Source organism: Watersipora subatra, chromosome 9 (genome assembly GCF_963576615.1).
Source record: "Watersipora subatra chromosome 9, tzWatSuba1.1, whole genome shotgun sequence".
NCBI lineage: Eukaryota > Metazoa > Bryozoa > Gymnolaemata > Cheilostomatida > Watersiporidae > Watersipora > Watersipora subatra.
In genome coordinates this window covers 55210524-55236576 of record NC_088716.1, presented here as the reverse complement: position 1 = coordinate 55236576, position 26053 = coordinate 55210524, and the positions used below count along the sequence as shown (strand labels likewise).

Here is a 26053-nt window from a genome sequence, read left to right as displayed (position 1 = left end):
ATAAGCTCTTTATTTACCAATAATTACAACATCGGTAGCGGACACAAGAGGATCAGCCATCATGGAGTTCATCGAAAGAGAACGTGATAACGTAAAGCTTATTTATTTTAATAAATTTACTAAATAAAACAATGATATTTATTAACTTTATTATTTAAAAGAGAGGTCATTATCTAAAGGCAGTTGTCCTACAGGCTAGTTATCCTGCGAGGATAGTTGTCTGGGGAGCAATTGTCAAGGGGGGCAATTGTCCAGTAGTAATTTTACCGGGGGCAGTTCGTCTATCCGCCGACGTCCAAGACATTTTACTTTATCAGTTGACCTCGTAGCTTTAGTCCAAATCTCATAGAGATTTAGTAAGAGAGATGGCATGAAGCTATACCATCAGCGACAATGTTGGTACATTTCTTCGATCAATCGGCCAGACCCTATTCGAATGGTCTGAATCTACGATTGACAAAATAGGTTGAGCTCTCATAACCTCTCTAGCTTTAAAAAGCTTTTCGGAAAATTTAACAGCCATTTTCGGTGGGATAGCCTCCATTAGTTCACTGTACTCTGGTACCATGTGCTCCTTTTCACCTTGAAATAAATTATGAAACCTTCATCAAAGATTCACTAAATACTTGCAGGTAAGAGTCTATTAAACATTTTCCCATTCCAATGTTGTTAACCAATAAGTAGAACGCAGCTGTCATCATGTGCCAACGCTAAAAAATTAGCTATTGAAAAACTATTGATCCAGCACAAACTAGTTTTTGCATTAAATAATACATATAAACTATATCATTGCATAATACAGTTTATTCAATCTAATTTTCCTAATTTTAATGCTAGTTTTTGCATATGCGAGTCTTTTATCTTTCCAATTTATTCCAAATCAATAAAATTCATCACTATTAAAAGGTTTCACACAACCTGTAGTTGAATGAACTCGCTCTAAACAATATAGTGCTATGCTAATCAGAGGCTGATTAACAACCCAATGATATCAAGTCTTCACTTGCTCATATTGAACTCCATCTACTTCCTCTTTTGGACTCATTAAAAATGGCATTTAGACCAAGTACCTAAAATAGTACGTAATGACTTAAGTACCGAAGTACCTATATGACACCCAGGTATAATATGAGTACATGCAGTACCCTACCAAATATGTCTTAGTAACACATCCAACCTTCACTAACATACAATTAAGAGACAGGTTATGATAGCTTATAGCTTTACTCTAGTAATAGAAAAGGTGTTTAGTATTTAATTACCAGATTTCAGGTTATTGTACATTCGTTCACCTCGGGCTGTGACTTCAGATAGCAGACCCAAATCAAGTCGGAAGAAGCCGCTGAATGGATTATCAAGGTCAGCGATGACGAAACATAAGATTGAAATGGAGAAGACAGTGATCATGCAGATGGAGAGAGACAACACAGTTGACTGAGTCTCTATCAGTGCTACTCCAAAGAATGAAAAGAATCCGAGAATTTCAAGAAAGATCCATCTGTAATAAGGTGATATATTACGGTGTGGGAGTTGTTCTCTCTTGTGGCGTTTTACTTTTTCATTATGTGCATTGATGAAACTATATCAAAATAAACGGAGCTCAATTGAGCATCTATTTTCTATCAAGTAATCACCAAATATCTGTACTGCCTCAAAGCTGATGTTCAACTTTTACAAAAATCAATAGGTATGTTTCTTGAAGTTTTTAAAATTGCTTTTATGTAAAGAAAAGTATCTAGTCTCTCATCAACCTTGTGGAAATTTAGCAGAGTTTAAGTTGCATGGTCAAGAAATCTGTCTTTGAAAGCATCTCGACGAGGTTGTTTTTATAAGGTTTCTGTTTAGTTCAATGCCATTCCCTCTGCTGGCTATTGCTTATAGGATAGGTGATGCATGGCTCGACCCTCTTCCACAGCGGGAATGCAATTTGGACAAAGAGTTTGTCAGTCTCACACTTTTGTGCTGCAAATGTTTTGGTTTGGTGCAAATGTGGGTGGCTACTTAACAAGTTTTATTTTTTAGAGTTTGACCATTGCCAGAAAGTATTTACCAGTGCTCCGATACAAGTGCCTCCTGGTCATTGTTACTAATGTGACCCACTAAATCTTATTGATCTTCTCATTTAGCAAAGGCTGTCTGATGTCAGTAGTTGTCTGTTTCTGAGAAGAAAGACTTCTCAAATTGCATTTTTTTCTGATTCCTTATATCATGAACTTGACATTCAGTTCGTTCCCAATAATTATAATATAGCGCTATATCACAAATCGTTTATAAATACAAAATTTGCAAATTTGCAATATCGGTATTTCTGAATGGATTATCAAGCTGGTAATTATTGGAAATCATGAAGCTCTAATAGCACCCAATAGCATGTCAGCCATATTAAAACTGGCTCCTATGTTTGGCAACAGATGCTTAAGCATACTTGACTGGGTGTATCCTGGCCTTGAGGGCAGCGTTATCATCTGAGCAGATGCTGTTCAAGGACATCATATGGTTGAGGATGTGCTGGACCATATACTGAGTTATGTAATCACTTGAATTAGCAGAATTAGCAGGCAGGGTCCTCAGTGAATTGATTATCTCCCAAATTTGCACTGTAAGTACAAGCTATTTATCTAGTCTGCACTGTAAGTACAAGCTATTTATCTAAGCTGCACTGTAAGTACAAGCTACCTATCTATTCTGCATTGTAAGTACAAGCTATTTATCTAATCTGCACTGTAAGTACAAGCTATCTATCTATTCTGCATTGTAATTATAAGCTATTTATCTATTCTGCACTGTAAGTACAAGCTATTTATCTAATCTGCACTGTAAGTACAAACTATTTATTTGAGCTGCACTGTAAGTACAAACTATCTATCTAATCTGCACTGTAAGTACAAACTATTTATCTGAGCTGCACTGTAAGTACAAACTATCTATCTAATCTACACTGTAAGTACAAGCTATCTGTCTATTCTGCACTGTAAGTACAAGCGATCTATCTATTCTGCACTGTAAGTACAAGCTATTTTTCTAATCTGCACTGTAAGTACAAGCTATCTATCTAATCTGCACTGTAAGTACAAACTATTTATCTACTCTGAAATGTGAGTACAAGTTAAATAAATACAACTAAGTATCTACTAGATCGGTACTGTAAATACATGCTGTCATCCTAACCTGGACTGTGGGTACAAGCTATCTATCAGATTTGCACTGTAAGTACATGCTGTCAATAAGATTTGCACTGTAAGTAGAAGCTGTCAATCAGATCTATACTGTAAGTACAAGCTATCATCCTAATCTGGACTGTAAGTATAGGTTATCTACCCTATGGACCCTTTTTTGTTTCAATCAAACGAAGGGGTACGAGATTGCCCTTGACAGTTGTAGGGTGTTCAACGGAGAAAGCGAATAGGGAAGCGCCGACCTGAGGCTAGATATGCCTAGGCATCAGCTTCCTTGACCCTGCATGGTGACAAGTACCTTTAATATCTCTTTCAGGTTTGTGTTGAAAGCTATCCACTCTCCTTCCTTGCATCTGAATGAGCATGTAGATTGCTTCAGTCTTGACTGCCTGTAAAACACACTATGTTAGACCAGAATACATTATTGCAGACACCTGTCACAGCCTTAGTGTTAGATGTAATAGCGCCTTTTGTAGTAGTTGAATTCGTCTTCCCTCTTATGTTCACAGCAACTACCTTATTAATGAGCAGACTTCTATATCATAAACGTGGATGTTTTCATAGCTGTTTCTTTTGAGGCAATGGAGATATTTCATAAACAAAAATACATCACTGCTGGTTTCTTTTCAATTTAGGCAATCTCCTCTGATCAATGGCATTGATAAATATTTTTTCCTGTCTTACCATACCGACAGCAAAAAAGAATATTCTTTTTACAGAAATCAATTCTAAAACTTGTGTACTACTAATCACATATTCCAGCTTACCACGCTTCCACCAATCACATCACAAAACTTTTGAGCATTTTGCCTTTCTCAAATTTGCTCGTTTTTGCATTAGTGTTGCAGATTTCGAAATTCTACATAAACTATGCTCAGAGTATTTGTGTCTATTCTCCACACATATGACAAACATCATTTTCTACTTCAGGACTCCAACAAGCGGTAAAGGAACTGACCGAGTTCCTCTACTTGCCTCCCAAGAAATAGACCATTTGAGTACAAGGCATTAAGAGTATATATTGCAGCAAATATATACATGTATAAAGATATATATATAATATATATATGTAACATATATATAATATATATATGTAACATATATATATATATATATATATATATATATATTACATATATGTAATATATATATATATTACATATATATATGTATAACGATACAGTCAGATATGCCATCAACCATAATTAACTGCACAGTGTGTGACTTCTAGGGGCTCTACTCTTGGTCGCTTCTGCAGCGTTTTATATAGCTTCTGGCTTGGCTTGGCTCTACCCCTCGGTTGTAGGGCTGACCCTCCGCTAGCCGGAAGTATTACCAAGAATTTACTTTATTTTTATTTGGATTTTATTTGATTACCAAGAACTGGGTAGGGGTCCGGTCCTGGAGTCAGTCATTTCGGTGTCGGCAGTCCTCTCATTCTCGGCCCTGGCCACAGTGATCGACCACCACACAATTACATCCACTATCGTATGTTTTTAAGTTTATGAACTTTCTGTTACTACAATCTTCAATTCCCTAATTCAACTCCTCTACAATACTATTAGACTACCAACTTGTAAAGCACTTCTGTCTATCTCACTCAATAATTCCTGATTTATGTATTTCCATTTTTTGACAGAAAACGAAAAATACCATTTTTTTGATGTTTACAATGTCAATGAAAAGTTATGCATACATACGTGCATACATGTATATACATACACACACATACACACATACATACGTACATACACGCAAGAAGTGAGAACCAAAAATTATGTAAAGCGAAGCAACACAAAATATATGCTGTCTCTGCACATGCTGTCTATGTCTATGCACACCAGTGTTTGTAACTTTTACTGTATGAACAACATATTGCATTGTCAGAAGTTTACTATAAATAAACAACTTATTGATTTATAAGCACACTGCTAACGTAAGCAGCAGTTAATAGTACATTAAGAATATTTAACAGCAAGTAATGCAATCCTGGTACTGATTTCAACTGCCGTTTGTTCTCATCCTGCTAAGGAAACTCACCTTACAAATTTTCATCTTCTGTTTTCTGTCAAGGTCAAGCTTAGCTGTTAGAGTATAGATTTGATCCAGCATGCTTATTTCAGAGACAAGCTTAGCCTGCAGGTTGGCAAGCTTATCCGCGGCTGTCACAAAAGCTGACCCAAACACCGTTGCATATACAAGACCTGTATAAAGAATACAGTGATCACTGACTTGTATACACGCGTGAGCAGCCTCTCGAAGATCAAGTACATTTGTATATCAATTATATCTGCTGGCATGAGGAAACATGCTATACTATCTGCTGGCATGGGAAGCATGCTGCCTGCTGGCTTGAGGAAACATACTATGCTACCAACTGGCATGAGAGAATATGCTATGCTACTTGCTGGCATAAGGAAACATGCTACCTGCTGGCAAGAGGAAACATGCTCTGCTACCTGCTGGCATGAGGAAACAGGTTACCTGCTGGCATGAGGAAACATGCTATGGCATCGTTGACATTGGGTGGGCTATCAAGAGTTGGCCACATAATCTTTGTAAGTGTAGGATAGAGAAGAAGAACAAGAGGAGCCTGTAGTATGGAAAGCAAGGCGGGGCTTGCCAGACCCATCAGGTCTACAAAATCCACACCGATCTATGAAATGCACTACAGATTATGAAAAACACATTTACATATTCTTTTACACAAGCTGAATAACTGCAAACATATTTGTACATTCACGACCTAAGCTGTAGCATTTGTGCCTGATGTCAGTAATTATGGCTGGTCAGTGTTGGTCAATGCTGGTCATTAGTGAATGATTGATCAATATTGATCAGTGATGGCCAGTGGCGACCAGTGATGGAAAAGCAGCCTGTGCTGGTTAGTGTTGGCCAGTGTTGTCCAGCGTTAGTCATTGTAGTCAATGGTAGTCCTTGCTGGGCATTTTTGGCCAGTGTCGGTCATTGTGGGGTCATTATCCGTCATTATTGGTTATTATTAGTCAGCATAGGTCACTGTTGGTCAGTGTTCATCATTGTTGGCCAGCTTTGATCATCGCTGGTCATGTTGATCAGGAATGGTCAGCATTGGTCATTGTTGGCTAGTATTGCAGTGTCAGTCATCGTTATTCACTGTTGGCCGTTGTTGGCCAGTGTTGGTCGTTGTTGGCCAGGGTCAGTCAACATTGGTGATTGTTGGTCAGTATTGGCCAGTGCTGGTCATCATTGGTAAGTGTCGGCTTAAACTGTGTGTTTAGTAGTTAGCAATTGAACAACAATTAAATTTGGTCATCAGAAGTCTCTTCTGGTTTTAATTGGTAATATCATCCCTGGCTAAAGTCTCTGGAAATCTGATGTAGAGTGCTGCTGCAGAGACAATTGCTATTCCTGTTTTCAATCAACTGAGTTGAGAGTGTGTAAACACATTTCTATTAAAAGATAATATAGCAGACGGAAGTATATAAGAGAGCTGCGTAAACATTAAACGGCCAGTTGAAGTGAGTCTCACTTTCAAGGTATTGATATTAAGGCCTTAAATTGATGAGTGACTGTTTACGTTTCCACAGTTATGGTCGCCAAAGTGTAGATGAGTTTTCTTTGATTCTGCACTCAACGATTTCTACTTAATTTAAATACAAACACTCAGTCTAGTTAAAATGCACTGTAATCAGCCATATCAATACAAGCCTCCCTGCATTATCTCATCAATCTCTGTTTTGCTGCGCTTAACATTGCGTGCCACGTGCAGGAAAATTTTACGTTTAAACGCTGAGCCTTTAAAAACACTTATGCCTGGCTTGGGACCACAAAAACAACTTTGAAAAGAAATTTGTGATGCAATCTTTGAAAAAGAAATGGTCATACTATTTAAGGGAAGCATCCTAGGATTTATGCCCCTACTCACCACCCCGTTTAACTCTTTTGGCTGGTCATCTCTAGAGGACATTATGGGAAGTTATGGTAGTTTTTGGCACTGCGGGCTGTATTTGATTTTGTTTGCTAAAAGTTCTAGTGAAGCTGAAAATAAATTTAAAAAATTAAGTCTAAATTTTTCAAAAATGGATTTTATAATTTGTTAAGATGATATAATATCAAGCTAATACGGAAGCTTCAAGATTGTCTTTAAAAATAAGAGTTAGAATAATCTTTTGTCAAATTATGGATTGATTTATTTCTCAATATCTCAAAAGTGGCCTTTCATCTCTTATAGATTTTGAGGCATCTTAACTTCCACGGCCCAAGCATATCCACAACTAAACTGCTGTAAAATACACATGTCTTGTAAACAGTAAACCTTACCCCTGTTATAACCTCTGATTATTTCTACATGTAATTACCTGAGCCGCGGTTATAGAAGTGCTCCTTGTGTTCAAGGACCTCCTCATCAAATGCCGAGAGGAATTTCTCTGAAGGACAAAAACTGCCTGGTGGTTTGAAAGCATGAAGAACTTTGTACTTCAGTTTGTTCTTTGCCAGATGTCGTCGTTTTATCACCAACCCAAATATACCTGCATCCAAATACGTGAATATACCTGCATCCAAATACGTGAATATACCTGCGCACCTACTAATTACATGAAAATACCTGTGCGCCCACCAATTAAATGAACATACCTGCGTACCAAATACATGAATAGAATTTAAAGATTGTCATATGAAAATGTTTACACACCTGGCTTGAACTAAAGTTTGTTTTGCATAATAAAGCAGGTGCATGTTCTTATTCAGAAATTAAAATTTATTCCTTAATAAGAATTTGTAAGATTGCGAGGTGAGGCAATTGCTTTCAATGAAAATAACGTATTGTTAAAGTCTGGTCAGTTCCTTGAAGAATGACCTTGTTTGCTTTGCTTGCTGTAGGCAGATACTATGTATGTTTTAAGAGTATATTTGCACATACAATGGCTCCACACTTGGCGAGGAGCCTCATCAACTGGACATTTGCCCAATTGCAAAAAGCTATTAAGGTAAGATGCCATTTCTGTCACTTCTGGCCTTTCCTAGAATTGAACCCCGACCCAGTTTTCACAGGTAAGGTAGACACTAAACACGGCCTGCTCTCTGAACTAAGCCGAGCAGTACTATCTAATCAAGTATTCGTATCTGGAATTCAAATGTCTCATATTCTTCTTCTCATTTACGTGTCAATTATTTTTCAGTGTCCCATTGCGGTACTTATAACCAATATTTTGATCTGCTCACTAAATATCTTGCTACATTCAGGTGAAGCATCTTGTCATAGATGGCCATCAGATCAATCTCCTTTTAAAGACTTAGTTTTCTAACCTAAAATGTAAAACGATGGAAGCCAGAGCGCACCTTACCAACAGACCATGGCTGTGAACTTTATCAAACATTCTTACCCTTCACCTTATTTTCAGTCAAAAATAAGAAGAGATGCATCAACAGCTTGAATACCTGAAGACTTTATGCATAAGATGGGAAATCTGAGCTAATTCTCCATCAAATTACATTCACACACGCATCGTATTGATTTATAGCTAAATCAAATACTTTATTGCAATGAGAACTAGGTGCCTTTTTAATTTTAGCAGTTGTTCAATGGAGAACATTTCCCTACTACAAAAAATAGACATTACAACAAGCATACTATGTTTGAGCATCTTTATAGCGGAAAAAGTTCTATGCAGCAATTGTATGCAAATGTAAAAGAAAATGCAGAAAAGAAAGTGGATGATAATTGCAAATAAAGAAATCCATTTCTAAATATCTGACGATCTTTTAGCAGGTACTTCAATAAACTCGTTTTAATTTTTTTGCCTCGTCATGGTTGAATTTCTATGCACTGCCTCAGTAACGTCATCATTACAAATGTAACAAAAAGCTCCGGCAGCGGAAAGAGAAGCAACAATGCTGCAACACAATTCCGAGTAGCATTCTTAACAAACCTTGTTTAGAGAGAAAGCAACTATCATGAGTGCTGAGGAAGTACTCAGTGTGTCTATATAAGTCATGGCAACTTGACAATAGTTCAGTTCAGTTTGTGTCTACTAAACACATATTTGTGTATCGGAAATGATGACTTAGCATTAAAACTGACTATATAAGGTTTAGCAATTAAGGAGGGTTTAAAACTCAACTTGGTAAAGGTCACTTTTTATTCACTTTATAGTTGGTAGGTTCATTATGTAAATATAAAATAAAATTTTGGAGCAAAAGTTGATTTCTAATCATTTTACCTCAAGAATAATCATCATTTTTATTTAGTTCAATTAATACTGGTTATCAAAATAAGATGTGACAAATAAACTATAATCAAATAATTTTTTCTGTTGCAACCAATATAGTTGCAAAAATGTTTTTTACCATATAAAATAAAAAACAACTGTGATATATTTAACAAACTTATTATTAGATACATGTAAGTTAATGTTTCTTTATATAAAACTAGCTGAGCTACCCGGCGTTGCCCAGGTAATAAAAAAGTCTTTGGTCAGAAAATTGATTTGTATTTAACATATAACAACATTTGCCATTCTAACTTTTAAACTTTATCTCATGAGGAAAATGTTTTGGGCTGGTCAAATAAATTTAACAAAATAAAACGACTATAAAAAGGTTTAGATGTAAATGTGAAATAATTAGCAAGTAATAGCTAAATTAAATCGGTTTGGCTATGATTACAATAAAAGATGATTCGGTAATGATACAATCAATACGAACTGAGAAAACAAAATAAAAATCCTAAATATGTAGAATTAATAATAAAAATTCTTGAATAGATGTGTGTGTGTGTACAAAAAAGGTTACTGTTCCACCAGAAGCTATCCCTCAAAACTTTGAATATAACAATACGATACGGAGACAATATAATTGTCCGCGTGAGAAGAATTGGTCTTGTCCCCAGATATAGTAATCAGACCTTACGAAAAATATTTCTCAATAGGGGCATCGTAAGGCGTGGCCGCAGCGGTAAAATAATCAACGCGCGCTATATCTAGACGCACCTACAGACGACATACGACCAACTTTGAGAAATATATATATAGATTTAAGATTTATAAAAACATGACTTGGTTTCCATTTGAAATTTTCCGTCTGCCTGATTGAACTACCATGCAACTCACAAGGTGTCCTTTCTCTTCATGAAAGTGAAATGAGCCAAGTTTACTTTGTAGAACCAAATATAGCTATAAAATTACTATTTAATTTTGCAAAAGTTGCAAAACCAGCTAATAGTTTTATTTAACTTAAATTTAATTTCACATTTTGCATTACGCACTCAAATGGTTATTGCAATTGTTGTGAAACTGCTTCCCTATATGCAATGAGTTTCTTACCAGCAATGATCAGTAGGAGCAAAAGCAGAGTTGGAATGAGGATACTTTCTATTGAAGCTGTCGGTTCAGAGATAGCTTCTGGCTCAGCCATAATGCTAGACACTTCTGGCTCAGCTGAAAGTGTGATAAAACTTTCTGGAAAAGCAGAAATTTCTGGTTCCGCAAATGAGCTATCTGTGACCCACTTGCTTGGTTCGGCTTCACTTGTTGGTTCGGCTTCACTTGCTGGTTCTGCCTGGCTGGATGGTTCCGCCTCACTGGATGGTTCCGCCTCACTGGTTGGTTCCGCTTCACTTGTTGGTTCCGCCTCACTGGATGGTTCCGCCGCACTGGTTGGTTCCACTTCACTTGTTGGTTCCGCCTCACTGGTTGGCTCCGCCTCACTGGTTGGTTCCGCCTCACTGGTTGGTTCGGCTTCACTGGTTGGTTCGACTTCGCTGGAAGGTTCCGTCTCACTAGTTGATTCCACCTCACTGGTTGGCTCCACCTCACTGGTTGGTTCCGCTTCGCTGGTTGGTTCTACATTACTGATTGTTTCAACTGTGCTCCATATTTGCCGTTCTGAAGTAGTGTTTGCCCCACATGGGTGGCTTGTGCTAGTTAAATATTGTTTCGTCATGCTTAAATGCAACTTATGTAGGTATAATATTTATGTATGCACCCACTCGCATGCTGAGCCTTATATATGGTATACATATGGACACAAATAAGCATCTCTGACTAACCAATCAATAGGTAATTATTGTTTAGCCATGAATGAAAGCATTCACTGCGAGCAATATGGCTAAAGCAGCTTTAAGTTTCCACTCTTTAAAAACCATCACTTTTAGAAAATGCTTGAGGAGTCATTGATTTATATAGAAATTTTTCTTAGCTCCTAAATGACCAATACTAGTAAATATCACTATCGATATAACTTGGAGCAATGTTTTAGCAGGTACATCGTTAAACTTGTCATTTGCTATATTATTTGCCATGTTTCATGTAATTACGCTGCAGAGAAATAAGCTTTGGGCAGCAGTGAGTTGACCTCATTTATTTTTCATTCCGCCAAACAGTAACCTTATTAATTATACTGAAGGCCATACGAGCTGCATTAATAGTAATAAGATTTCACAGCTGCATAAAAATATTACGATGGTGCTAACAAACTTCCAACAGGAAATTAAATTGTATTATATTATATTACTTGATTTGCATTGATTGTAAACAATCTGAAATTGGTAACAATGAAGAAAGGAAAAAATATATACATGTATTATGTAAATATTTTATCAAATATTAGTCATAAAAGTAGTGATGCAGCTCTCAACACACAATAGCATGTCTAATCAAGGTGCTGGGGCTGAAAGTCAGCAACTTTCAAAATATTGAAAGTTCTTTTACGTCATAAAAACCAACTAAAAATTAAGTTGTTTCTCAGGAGTTTCTGTTGTCTGACACATAAATGCATGCTATACTGAGTCCTATGGATGCATGCTATACTGAGTCCTATAAATGCATGCTATACTGAGTCCTATAAATGCATGCTATACTGAGTCCTATAAATGCATGCTATACTGAGTCCTATAAATGCATGCTATACTGAGTCCTATGAATGCATGCTATACTGAGTCCTATGAATGCGTGCTATACTGAGTCCTATGAATGCATGCTATACTGAGTCCTATAAAAAGTCAATGATTATAGCCTCACCGTTAATATTTACTTTGTCTTACATATCTTTGTGTAAATTAATCTCAAAAACTGATTTTCGACTACAGTTAGGTGGAGTCATAAACCTATTAACTATACAGTTAATATTAACTGTATAGTTAATAGGTCTATGGGTTGAGTAGAGAAAATCACAATGACTGATGGGCAATGTTTTTTATGGGTAAAATGTTTAAACATTTGCGTTTTACACGATCTTTGCATAAAAAAATGTTGTGCATTTTGTTTCAAATGAGAAATTACATATCTCCTAGATGTTGACTTGGGCTTGTTTATCATAGGCCTACAAGAACTACAGTGTTCAGGATTGGCTAGCTATACAAGTACTGTACTATTTAGTGTTTGTTAGTTATACAAGTCCGGTACTGTTCAGTTTGTTAGTTATACAAGCACTGTACTGTTCAGTTTGTTAGTTATACAAGCACTGTACTGTTCAGTTTGTTAGTTATACAAGTACTGTATTGTTCAGTTTGTTAGTTATACAAGCACTGTACTACTGTACTGTATATTGTGTTCCATCAGGCACTGATCTGATTACATCTAAAGAGTTTTACGTATGGTAGAAAAACAACGCATACTTGTTCTCCCCAATGAAGAGGCAAACCTGAAACAAAATGATAAAATTGGTAAAAAAGTAATTTTTATGCCATATAAAAAATAACCTATAACTTCAATATTCATAAAAGTGGAGTCCACGGTTGAATACTAATGAATGCAACAAGCATTATATGTAACGCTTCGGGTCTAAAAACACTTGTTTTATAGCAACCGATTAATGAGTACCCTGCAAGCTGTTTCTCACAAGGTGCAGCATGCAGTAAAAAATAAATAAACGTTTGTTCTGTTCATCTGTATCCTAGCAACAATGCCTTTTTAGCAATGCTCGACTTCACCTAGTCACTCCATAAGCTCTAGAAAGTAATGATTCTTGGTCCTGGTAAATGTTGGTTTGCAGCAACATTGTTAACAGTAACAAAAATCAATTTGTACTTCTAACTTATATTAAATGTTATTGTTTTAGCATATTTTGCTGCCAGCATACTCACTTAATATGTCATATTTTCAATATATTTTCCTGAGCAGTGTAGTCTTAAAGGGATGTGGGTCAAGTACTACCTTAATCATTATAATACCCGTGTGAACTGCTGAAAAGGCAATAGCAGTCATGAACCAGAAAATGCTCAAGGCTTAGTGGAATTACAGGTATTATTCTTGGTAGTGTGAGGAAGCCTTAATTTTACATGATTACTTGTTTGTTCTGTTAAGCGCTAATACATGCTGCTATTATATTTGATGACCTGAACTAGACTGTCAATACATTCAGAATTTGTGAATGCAAAGCTGAACGGCGTCAGTATTTCTGTGCTCGAGCAGTTACCACATACTTCTATACATAGTTATCACCTCATGCTTCTACTGGTAGTTATCATCTCACATCTCTAGTAGTAGTTATCATCTCATACCTCTGCTAGTAGTTATCACCTCATAATTCTACAAGTAGTTACCATCTCACACTCCTACTAGTAGTTATCAACTCATACTTTTACTAGTAGTCATCACCTCATACTTTTACTAGTAGTTATCACCTCACAACTCGACTAGTAGTTATCAGCTCATACTTCTACTAGTAGTTATCACCTCATACCTCGACTAATAGTTATCAGCTCATACTTCTACTAGTAGTTATCACTTCATACTTTTACTGGTAGTTGTAACTTCATGCTTCTATAAGATCAACTAACTTTCTTCGAAATTATTGCTAAAGTAACAGAAGAGTTATAAAATGAAAGAACAACTTTTTATTTCTTTAGTAAGTAGTACTCCAGTTGATGATTTTAGCCAAAAAAAGTTGGAAATATTGGAAAATGCTGGTATGGAAGAATTTAGTTGAGTGCATCACAAAGGAAAATAAAAGATTCCCATGAAACAGGTACTATATAAGTATTACTATAATCAGCACCATAACACAAGAACATATAACAGGAGGTTTGTGTATATTCTTACGGCTTTTGAACCTTTATTTTGTCAAAAAATTTTGAGACTGTTATACAATACATAGCCAGTACTACTTTTTAGTTGAAATTTGTTTCTCACAATAAAAATAGTAATTGTGTAATATAATTAAAAAGAGACATTTACAAGCATGCATTTATATAATAGTCACATAAGGTAGCATTTTTTCTAGCACATAAATATCATACGTGACTTAGTGAGTTGTTAGGAATTATGTCAGATTTATATCATCGTAGTCATACGATCCTGTAGGACAAATGTACTCATCATCCTTTCTGCCATCTTTTGTTCGTGGTTGAAGATACTGCGTGCTTACCGTTCGATCTCCAACTGTTTCATAAAATTCACCAACGGTGGATGTGGGAATATTAGGCAGTTGAGTATTATGTGATGATCGAAAAGATGGTGAATTTGAGTCTGATGATTTTGGAGTACCACTGCCACATCGGGTGGCACGTGTTTTGATTACTACAACCGTCAATGTGATCAGGGATATTCCTGTGACGATAGACAGAATGATGGTAGCAACTACAAAAAAAAACAGATATTTTCCACCACAAGCTTGGCTAAAGAACTTAGAAGTACCTATTACATGGAGAAAGATAAAGCGAATGTAATGCTCTCAGATTGTGTGTCAAAGAAACATCACAATTAAAATTTATAATGATAATAAAAGCTGTCTATGCTGCTTGTGAATAACAGTCCAGATGTGTTGGTAACTATTTTGGAGAGAGCAAAGGAGAGGAGATAGGGGTTTGATACAGACAAAAGCCTATAGATTTCCCAAAGCATTTGTGATGAATATTTCGAAACACTGCCACAAACATTTGAAAGTACTTAAGGAAAACTACTGATAAGCAACAATTAACTTGCTAAGAATACAATAACATAAAAACATGCAAAAACATCTGCATATGTAGGAACTCTAGATGTAAGTCCTAGTGTTCATTTTGGCGTCCTCTGCCATTGTTTCCCATCCTGCCTGGTACGCTATGTTTTCCTGTTTGATACGCTCTGACTTTCGATTAGCCATTTCCTACTTAATTTGTGTAATCAGTGATCCTACAGCTACCCAATGGTTAGTGTTACTTAGCAATCCTACGCCTATCCAATGATTAGTGTGAATAACAATCTTACATATACCCTTGTGGAGAGTGTTACTTAATAATACCACCCCTACTCTGATAGATAGTCTCACTTAATAATTAATACTACACCTACTCTGATGAAGAGTGTTACTTAATAATCCTACACCTACTCTTACAGATAGTGTTACATAATAATACTACACCTACTCTGATGGATAGTGTTACTTAATAATGCTACACTTATCCAATAGCTGACTTACATAAAGCCCTGGAAGGGCTGCATTCAATGTATTTTCCTGCCCATACGAGGTCACCCTGCACTGGCGCACAGACCAGCCTATTGTTGGATATGTTTGTCGCGGTATAGCTATCCTGACACTGATAGACGACTGTCGCACCAATTGGATACGCGCCCAACTGCTCATACCAAGACTTTGAGATGAATGGAGGCCGTTCACACTCCAGTTCTGGCTCTTCTGGAGATTCGCTTTTACTAGCTGAGGTAATGGAATTTTCCGCTGCAACTTTCGTATATGAAACTTATATATATAATACACATATATGTTATATACATTGAATGGTTCCATATGACAAATCATTTCACATGTCATCAACCATACTCAATGTTTAATTTACTCTCTTTTTTATGCACTTAGGTCACAATTTCAAATACAAAGAAAATCGAGAGCGTGGAGCCTGTTGTTTTCAGTATCTGGCTTAGATAAGATTTTTTGTGAGTGTTTGTGATGTCATTACCTTTACCAGGGAAGGGTGTGATAATGAATGCATGTTTCAACTTTCAGAATTGTTTTTTCGACAATTTAATTATAAAGTCAATGACAGCTTTAAGTTTGAAGATTTCAACTATAGCAATATTTCAACTAATAGTTGGTATTATAGGAAAACAAACAACAGATTTTGATGCGTGAACTTTTTATAACTGTTGTGCATTTAATAACAAGTACAGCATTTTCAAAGTAGTAGAGCGAGCACTATTCACTAGTTGTTTTAATAATTCTATAATGAAATCATATACAGTGAAACATGGATAACTCGCCCTCGGATATATCGGACACATGGTTAACTCGAATGGATTTGCTTGGTCCGTTCCCACGCAATGATAAATGGCTTTATGTAACTCGACCTCGGCACCGTTAACTCGAACAGTTTTTTGCCGAATTCACAAATGTGGTTTCTGTTCAATTTATTTCGAAGGAGTTTCCACTAGTCGCGGAGCTGAGACTTCTCTGCTTTCTTAACGAAAGAGCTTTTTATACGCGTATAGTGTACATATAATTTCCCCCGTACCGTATAATGGAACTGAAAAAGAAATCGTATAAAAATGATTAATAGGGTCACTAAGACGTTCGCTTAGTTACGGCCAAGCTATAAACGTTAGAAGGTATTAGCGATAAAAATTTAATAAAGATAGACACAGCATGCAAAATACATATTGAAACAGTGATTATATGCGGTAGTGATATAATATTGATATAATAGTGATATTATATATATAGTGATATATATATTTTATAAAGATAAAATGTCACAAATAGGCTCGTGGCTTGGCGTCCGCTACAACAGACATCCGCTTTACGATGGCATCATGCAAGCAAAGAAAAGCGTGGAAACCTTCTGACAAACTTAAAGTACTCGAGGAAATCGAAGCAGGACAAAAGCTATCAGCATTATCAAAAAGATAAAATCTTCTAAAAAGGACAGTGTCAACATGGATTAAACAAAAAGAAAGAATAAGATCGATATGTGACCAAAATTCGTCAAGGCTAAGAGATCGTTCAACGTCGCACGATGATTTGGATGGTGTATTATTGACTTGGTTTAGACAAGTGCGTAGTGAAGGCGTACCTACCGATGGGCCAATTTTGTTAGAAAAGGCTAACAAGTTTTTAAGGACTATAATAGCTGTTTAAAATCTATTTCTACAATAAGTCACACTGTTGATCTTTGTCAAAAAAATACCTTGTCACAGACTACACTTGATAAGTTTTTTAAATGAAACAACTGATCAGATGTAAAGCATGCTTTTTTGCATTGGTCATAAATGTTTACTTATGTCCAGTTTTAAAAATTATCAGAAAGAATAGATATTTTTCTATTGGGCTGAGATTTGTTTGCAGTTTTAGGTGATGTGACTGACAAGACGTTTTAAGATTAAAATTGGCAAAATTGATCTCGAGTAAAACACTCAGAAGAAAAAATGTCTTCTGAGCGTTTTAACCGCGATTAGGTTTTGCCAATTTTAATCTGAAAAAGTTCTGGCGGTTACATCACCTAAAACAACTCACAAATCTCAAGTGTATAAAAATATCTATACTTTCTGATAAATACTTTAAAACTCTACATCAGATGCCCTTTAACTTACAACAAACAACTTATACTTTAGTTTTATATATACATGTACATGTAGTTTGTATATGTATCTACTGATAAATACATTCACTTGTGACTTTGCTCTGATAACTTGAACGCTCTGATAACTCAAACACTTTCGCTCGGTCTCGTGAAGTTTGAGTTATCCATGTTTCACTGTATATCAATTTTAGCAATAATCGGAACTATCTGAGAAAATGACATGTGGCACCCAAACTTATCCCAAAAGAAATTCAATTGAATTTGTGGTAAAAATGATATGCACGGAAATTGAAAAATATTGTCTGCAACCTCCTTATTAATAAATTGAAAATGTATCAAACTGTTTAACCAATGAAAAATGTGATGTCGAAATTTTAAGGTAATACATGTCTGTTAGTTACTAAGATAATACATGTCTGTTAGTTACTATGATAATACATGTCTGTTAGTTACTATGATAATACATGTCTGTTGGTTACTAATGTAATACATGTCTGTTAGTTACTAATGTAATACATGTCTGTTAGTTACTAAGGTAATACACGTATGTTAGTTACTATGATAATACATGTCTGTTAGTTACTATGATAATAAATGTCTGTTAGTTACTATGATAATACATGTCTGTTAGTTACTATGATAATACATGTCTGTTAGTTACTATGATAATACATGTCTGTTGGTTACTAATGTAATACATGTCTGTTAGTTACTAATGTAATACATGTCTGTTAGTTACTAAGGTAATACACGTATGTTAGTTACTATGATAATACATGTCTGTTAGTTACTATGATAATAAATGTCTGTTAGTTATTATGATAATACATGTCTGTTAGTTACTATGATAATACATGTCTGTTAGTTACTATGATAATACATGTCTGTTAGTTACTAATGTAATACATGTCTGTTAGTTACTAAGGTAATACACGTATGTTAGTTACTATGATAATACATGACTGTTAGTTACTATGGTAATATAAGTCTGTTAGTTATTAAGATAATACATGTCCATTAGTTACTAAGGTAATATGTGTCTGTTAGCTACTAAGGTAACACATGTCTGTTAGTTACTAATGTAATACATGTCTGTTAGTTACTAAGGTAATACATGTCTGTTAGTTACTATGATAATACATGTCTGTTAGTTACTATGATAATACATGTCTGTTGGTTACTAATGTAATACATGTCTGTTAGTTACTATGATAATACATATATGTTAGTTACTATGATAATACATGTCTGTTAGTTACTATGATAATACATGTCTGTTAGTTACTATGATAATACATGTCTGTTGGTTACTAATGTAATACATGTCTGTTAGTTACTAATGTAATACATGTCTGTTAGTTACTAAGGTAATACACGTATGTTAGTTACTATGATAATACATGTCTGTTGGTTACTAATGTAATACATGTCTGTTAGTTACTAATGTAATACATGTCTGTTAGTTACTAAGGTAATACATGTCTGTTAGTTACTATGATAATACATATCTGTTAGTTACTATGATAATACATGTCTGTTAGTTACTATGATAATACATCTGTTGGTTACTAAGGTTATACATGTCTGTTAGTTACTATGATAATACATATATGTTAGTTACTATGATAATACATGTCTGTTAGTTACTATGATAATACATGTCTGTTAGTTACTATAATAATACATCTGTTGGTTACTAAGGTAATACATGTCTGTTAGTTACTATGATAATACATGTCTGTTGGTTACTAATGTAATACATGTCTGTTAGTTACTAATGTAATACATGTCTGTTAGTTACTAAGGTAATACACGTATGTTAGTTACTATGATAATACATGTCTGTTAGTTACTATGATAATACATGTCTGTTAGTTACTATGATAATACATGTCTGTTGGTTACTAAGGTAATACATGTCTGTTAGTTACTATGATAATACATGTCTGTTAGTTACTATGATAATACATGTCTGTTAGTTACTATGATAATACATCTGTTGGTTACTAAGGTAATACATGTCTGTTAGTTACTATGATAATACATGTCTGTTGGTTACTAATGTAATACATGTCTGTTAGTTACTAATGTAATACATGTCTGTTAGTTACTAAGGTAATACACGTATGTTAGTTACTATGATAATACATGTTTGTTAGTTACTATGGTAATATAAGTCTGTTAGTTATTAAGATAATACATGTCCATTAGTTACTAAGGTAATATGTGTCTGTTAGTTACTAAGGTAACACATGTCTGTTAGTTACTAATGTAATACATGTCTGTTAGTTACTAAGGTAATACATGTCTGTTAGTTACTATGATAATACATATCTGTTAGTTACTATGATAATACATGACTGTTAGTTACTATGATAATACATGTCTGTTGGTTACTAAGGTAATACATGTCTGTTAGTTACTATGATAATACATATATGTTAGTTACTATGATAATACATGTCTGTTAGTTACTATGATAATACATGTCTGTTAGTTACTATGATAATACATCTGTTGGTTACTAAGGTAATACATGTCTGTTAGTTGCTATGGTAACACATGTCTGTTAGTTACTAAGGTAATACATATCTGTTAGCTACTATGATAATACATATCTGTTAGTTACTCAGTTTCATAGATTGAATGTGAAGCCAGAAATCCTAAAATTTTGTGCTCAATGAGCTTAAGCTAAGGGTGAAGGAACTACAACACCTTGAGCTATGTCTAGAGAAGTTAATGAAACTACGCATAGGTTAGACTTTAGCAAGAGCTTATTTATGATGAGAATGTCTCAGGGTAAGATTCTTTGAGACTCGTTTTTTTCCGTGCCATGAATAAAGATATGATTCTGTGATGTAACTTTATACAAATAAATAATAATAGTATGATCATTTTAATATAAAACAGTCTACTGATGATATAGGAATATGAGCAATAGGATGTTTTAAACTCAGCTCAAACTCAAAATGGTTTTTTATAAAGGCTCATGTATGACTAGATAGTGATGCAGCAACCGTAACTAGAGATTATGTGTTTGTCGGACTTCAATTGAAACTAATTGTGCCTATCTCCTTTGGCACTTGGCATTGCAAGACACATTAAAATTGAAGTTGTTCTAAAAGCCAACTATGACAAAATAACAAAAGTTTATGTTTCCATAGTAACTTACCATTGACGTCAAGTGTATTAGATAGACTAAATGGTATTTGACGTATGACAGACTCTTCTCCGATTAAAATTACATTGTCAATGACTGTTAAACTTGTCGGTGAGTGCAGCATACAGTTGTTAACATTGCCATCCTGCCTGCTTTGTTCTCCTGCAACACAACAGTTGGAGGAAGAGGAAAAATACTGATCTTAGCAACTTAAAATTGTTGTAACTATCAACTAAAGTTTTGTTAAGTTATCCTTTAAGTACACTCATATGGTTACGTGATCTGTGCTGTATACTTTAACTCCATTGTAGAGATTCATTAAAATTTTAGCATTGGCCTAAGACCTTAAACTTTGGCCTAATTCTAGTGTTTGACCGACCTACTTTCCTTTGTTTGCAAAGAATAATAATTTAAAGGCTATTAACCAGAACCACTTCACCTATACCAAACACCAACACTGCCAATATACAATATAGAACAGCGTTATGCAAAAAAGATTTTTCTTTCAATACACACAATTTAATTTATTTTACTAGTTTTTGTCTCATGGTCGAATTTTTCTAAACGTGATTGACTGATGTAAATAAAGTTAATATTTATTTATCTATTACGCAAAGAATCTACTATGGCACCATCCTGACTGATCTATGTTGCTCAAAGGGGCAATAAAACCATAAAATTCCAAGTTGAACCTAAAATATTTTCTGTTACTAGGCCTACTGCTTTTGCATGCATCTAAGTAGCTGTAAGACTTTTAAATGTTTCCAAAGGATTTCACTGACATTGACCACATACTACTCATTAGTTGCCAGTAATGCTGCCCCGTCAGCTGCAGTTTTGTTAGTACCGGTGAAGACAGTATCAAGGCCAGCAGTAGTGATAGCTGAACTGGCTAAAGACTATCACGGTCACATGACAGCAGTGTGATCTTTCTCAGATAGCGTCTAATCCAGTCAATGCGATGCAGATGTCATACGAGAAAGACAAAACTTATGAAAGTTATTACCAACTTAACACAGCTCATTATTAAAAAATGCTCTGGCAAAATTTGAGAGTAGTCAACTTTTCTGTAGCTTGTCAATTTGTACTAGTGTTGGAAAACTTGAACCTAAATAGGAAAGGTCATGAGAAAGTTATAATTTTTTCTAACACTACTGATATGGTCCAGATTGTGCATTGAATTTTAGTTTTTCTTGTCAATATCAATGATTCTCATTGACATTGACAAAACAGGAAATAGTTAACTAGTAGAATAAAAGAACAGTTGAACTTGTCTTTGGAGTCAAACAGTCACTAGGTTTTCTTGGTTAACAGTATGTCAGAGAGTGATGGTGCAGCTACTAACACAAATTATTTCTGTACAAATACTTTGGTTATGATTGGCTGCAGAGCAACCAATCATAAATAGTTAGGCAGTTTAAGTGTTCAGATACATTGCTGAGCTTAGCCATTGTGTGACAAGAAATGATTTTAGCGTTATACATGTAGATCCTGACCAATCGATGCTATTTTTATCACTCTCATTGGCGAGAGTTTTCTGAATATCTAGTGACAGGACTTTGTGAAAAGAATATAGTGGTTGGTGCTCAATCAATCAATATAGTTTTAGGCTAACTTAGTCACACGCTATAAATAAACATTATACATAAAATACCTATAAGCTAATAATTCTACAATAAACTGACTCATGTCCGCATGTTGGTGAGCCTAATCCTCGTCTCGTGAATGCTTACTGGTTGATTCGTCATTTTCTCCAGCAATAAATTTTGCGTGACAGTTTGGACTTGAATCTGCACAATTATACATTCATCATAGTTTACTGTTATTTCCTTTTAACTTTCACCAATAAAGCTCCAGCTAAGGTTACGCATTAAATTATTATTCTCATTGATGACACCAACTGTTGTCATTGACCAAATAGTAACATCTAGTGATGTAAACAAGTAAATTTGGTAAAACGGTGATAACTTAAAATACGTGTGAACTAAGTTATAGATTATTAATTCAAGTTGAAATGCAACTGTCAGTAAACTATAACATTTAGCTACAGCTGAACGTTAATATGATATAATGCAGTAGCGCTGGGGGAGAGGGTATGATATCATGGATGGTGAATGCTATAGAGGGCATGATACCATAAGTTATGGCTGCTAAACAGAACCAGATATTGTGACGGCAGAGTACCGAAACCGGGGCCGGCTGCCTAGCTGATCCCAGGACCAAAGATATAACCAAGCCGATTCTCGGCACAGCAGGAGACTCGGCTGTAAAAACAGCCAATGCTACCGATGGACCGATACGATCGATGGGTGGAGCCAAGCTAAAAAGTATACCTATAAAAGGAGGCAAGAAGAATGCAGGAGACAGAGATCGCTGGCAGTCTCTTGCATGTTGTTCTGTTGTATGCGCACACACTAATCACATGTATTTATATATATTTCAAAAATATATATTTATCTTATTGCTTTGCACTCCATGTTTATAATTTTTGTGTAGCAGTAAAGGGAATCAACAGTTTTCTTTACAATATTATGAGTGATAGAAAGGGTATGATATCATGGGATATGAGTGGTAGAAATGGCATGATATCATGGGATATGAGTGCTAGAAATGGCATGATATCATGGGATATGAGTGCTAGAAATGGCATGATATCATGGGATATGAGTGCTAAAAATGGCATGATATCATGGGATATGAGTGCTAGAAATGGCATGATATCATGGGATATGAGTGCTAAAAAGAACATGATATGATTGGTCATGAGTATTAGAAAGGGCACGCACTACACCATATGATTATTATCTTTTGAATTAGTATTTTTCAAAGGGCATATTATTCTTGTACTTGGTCGTTCAAATTTGAGATAGTTTCCTTTTTTCACCATGCTAACGAATAATTAGGGGCTCTAAACTTCATAGTATTTTTAAGAGATGTAAGCCAACTTCTTGTGATTGCAGGGATAATATTTGTGAGGATCATAACCAAACATGAATATCTGCACAACTTACCTGTGCAGATAACATCAACCACTTGCTGGTTCAAGTCAACTACCTTTACTGTATACGCATCTGTTACTAACAGGAACTCTTCGTTCATCTTGCTAATGCCTGTCAAATATCCAAAGCCTGCCGCACTAAATTGAGCTCTTTCCAACTGCTGATATTCTGGTGCACGGCAACCAACTAACCACGCCTCCTTTGTCCCTTCAATCTTCAGTATTCCTGTATGTGAGTTGACATAATACTCATCTGCCTTGGCTCCAAATACAAACTGTCCTAATTTGTTTATTTCACTCACGTGAACATCGAATACTTCCTCCATATCCATATCTAGCATTCTGATCTTTTGATTTTTGCTATCAGTTATGTAAAGAATATTTTCTTTCTCGAGCAAGCCATTTGGAAGACTAAATCTTGCATTCAATTTCTCCCCGTTAATGAATCCAGACACTTTGCACAGCCCTGCGTAAGTAGAGGCTCGCCAGATGACATTTCCACCGTCCGCTGACATCGGAGTTATCTGCCGCAGACAGTGGTTCCAGTAATCAGTTACGATGTAGCCTAAGCTGCTTTGTACCAACCCGTATATCCCGTTAAATCTACTCGTCAGCCCTTCTCCGTTAGCATATCCACTGACAAGCAGGTCACCCGCTAATATTCTTGTTGTATTGGCGCTGCTATCAAATAGCTTTAAGCTGACAATCCCGCTGAATAAACCAAGAAGGTACTGCTCTGGGTTGTCTCGATCTCGTTGAATGACGTAGATTTTGCTGTCATTGACAGGAAGAATTTCGGTTAAGTTGAATATAGTTTGTACTTCTCCAAACTTTATTTCTCTGCAATATTATGCGTGTTTGTATATGTATGACGATAGTAAAACTTGCATTTTCAAATTATAACATCATGGAGTGAAAAAAAATGCTCGTAAATAATATAAAATGTTTGTGTGAAAACGTGGATACATAATGACCACAACAGAAAGCGATAAAAAGGTGAGTGCCCTGTTACATCAGCGACTTGTAATTTTTACGCATTGTTTAAAAATCTATCAGCATATCATGCACGTCATAGGCATTGTAGATCAAAAGTAACAGCTTAAAAAGTTTCAATTCTGCCTTGCAGATAGACTGTGAATATAAAACAAAAGCCAAAAGACTTCAACATTTTGTAGGTAGAAGATGTTTTACCATCATTTTGAGTGAAGAGGAGCATCTGCTCTAGTAATCAAGAAATGTGCTTATAATGTAACATATAGTGTTTATTACCTGCTAGCTTGCTCTGAGGTCTCTATGAGCAGGAGTGAAAGAATAATCAAGTACATGTCTGCTCCTGCCTGGCGCTTTACTCAGCAGTACTAAACTTGCCTGCCTCTCCACTGTCATCCTTTATTTATAGGCTTTATTTATAGGCTTTATTTATGGGCTTTATTTATAGGCGTGTCCTCGCAGTATAATTCTTTCTCTCTCTTTACTAGATAGTTACCAAAAACCAAGTAAAGTGGATTTGAAAAAACTTTACCATGAGAATTGTTTTAAAAATGCCTGATCCACTTGGATAATCATCACTTTCAAAGTCAACTGTGATTATGTGTTGCTTTTGGAACAATAATCAGGGTCGACAAGCTAAGTTTGAATGTTAGAATTTTAAGTGATAGCATGAGATCATTTGCTTTTTTTGCAAAGCAAAACCTTTTGGTGGTATGAACTTGGTCAGTCAAATAGAAACGTTTGAATATTTCTGATTTTGTAAAGGTGGCCTTTCCTAGGTATGTAAAATTTAAACAAGTGTTGATTAAAGGGCGATAGGTGAATTATTGTTTTGTGGTGAGACATTGTCAAGGTTAGACTTTAATCTGTGTGTTTAGACATTTCTAAAAGATTGTTTATGATGAACATGTAGCATGGTACTCCTTGAGATTAGTTGCTGTACATCATAGATAATTATAAGAAACTGTGATATAATTTTATACAAAATAATAACAATAGTGATATGGTTAATTGAATATAAAATAATTTACTGATAGTATAGGAATAAAAGCAATAAAATGTCTCAAGCTCAAATTCAATATAGTTTCTCCTCATATGGACTCTGTATGACTAGGTGGCGAGGCAGCAACCATAACTAGAGGTTGGGTGTTGTGCAATTACATTCTGTACTTTTGGTAAGCTATCTGACCTTTGGCTGACTTTGTCAACATTTATTCTTGTTTGTATGTATTTATCTG

The 26053-nt window shown here is 35.3% G+C and overlaps 2 protein-coding genes across 2 annotated transcripts; both read right to left on the bottom strand.

Moving 5' to 3' along the window:
* Positions 1 to 1254: 1254 nt before the first annotated feature.
* Positions 1255 to 11099, bottom strand: LOC137405239 (uncharacterized). The gene is made up of 7 exons (XM_068091468.1): positions 10481 to 11099; positions 7517 to 7687; positions 5661 to 5813; positions 5217 to 5380; positions 3475 to 3565; positions 2426 to 2597; positions 1255 to 1498 (listed from the first exon to the last, which is right to left on the bottom strand). Exons 1-7 carry the CDS (start codon positions 11097 to 11099, stop codon positions 1255 to 1257), a joined length of 1614 nt encoding a protein of 537 aa, XP_067947569.1.
* Positions 11100 to 14280: 3181 nt separating this feature from the next.
* Positions 14281 to 24340, bottom strand: LOC137405238 (uncharacterized). The gene is made up of 4 exons (XM_068091467.1): positions 23839 to 24340; positions 20840 to 20989; positions 15555 to 15818; positions 14281 to 14734 (listed from the first exon to the last, which is right to left on the bottom strand). Exons 1-4 carry the CDS (start codon positions 24338 to 24340, stop codon positions 14418 to 14420), a joined length of 1233 nt encoding a protein of 410 aa, XP_067947568.1. The 3' UTR covers positions 14281 to 14417.
* Between the last annotated feature and the right edge of the window lie 1713 nt (positions 24341 to 26053).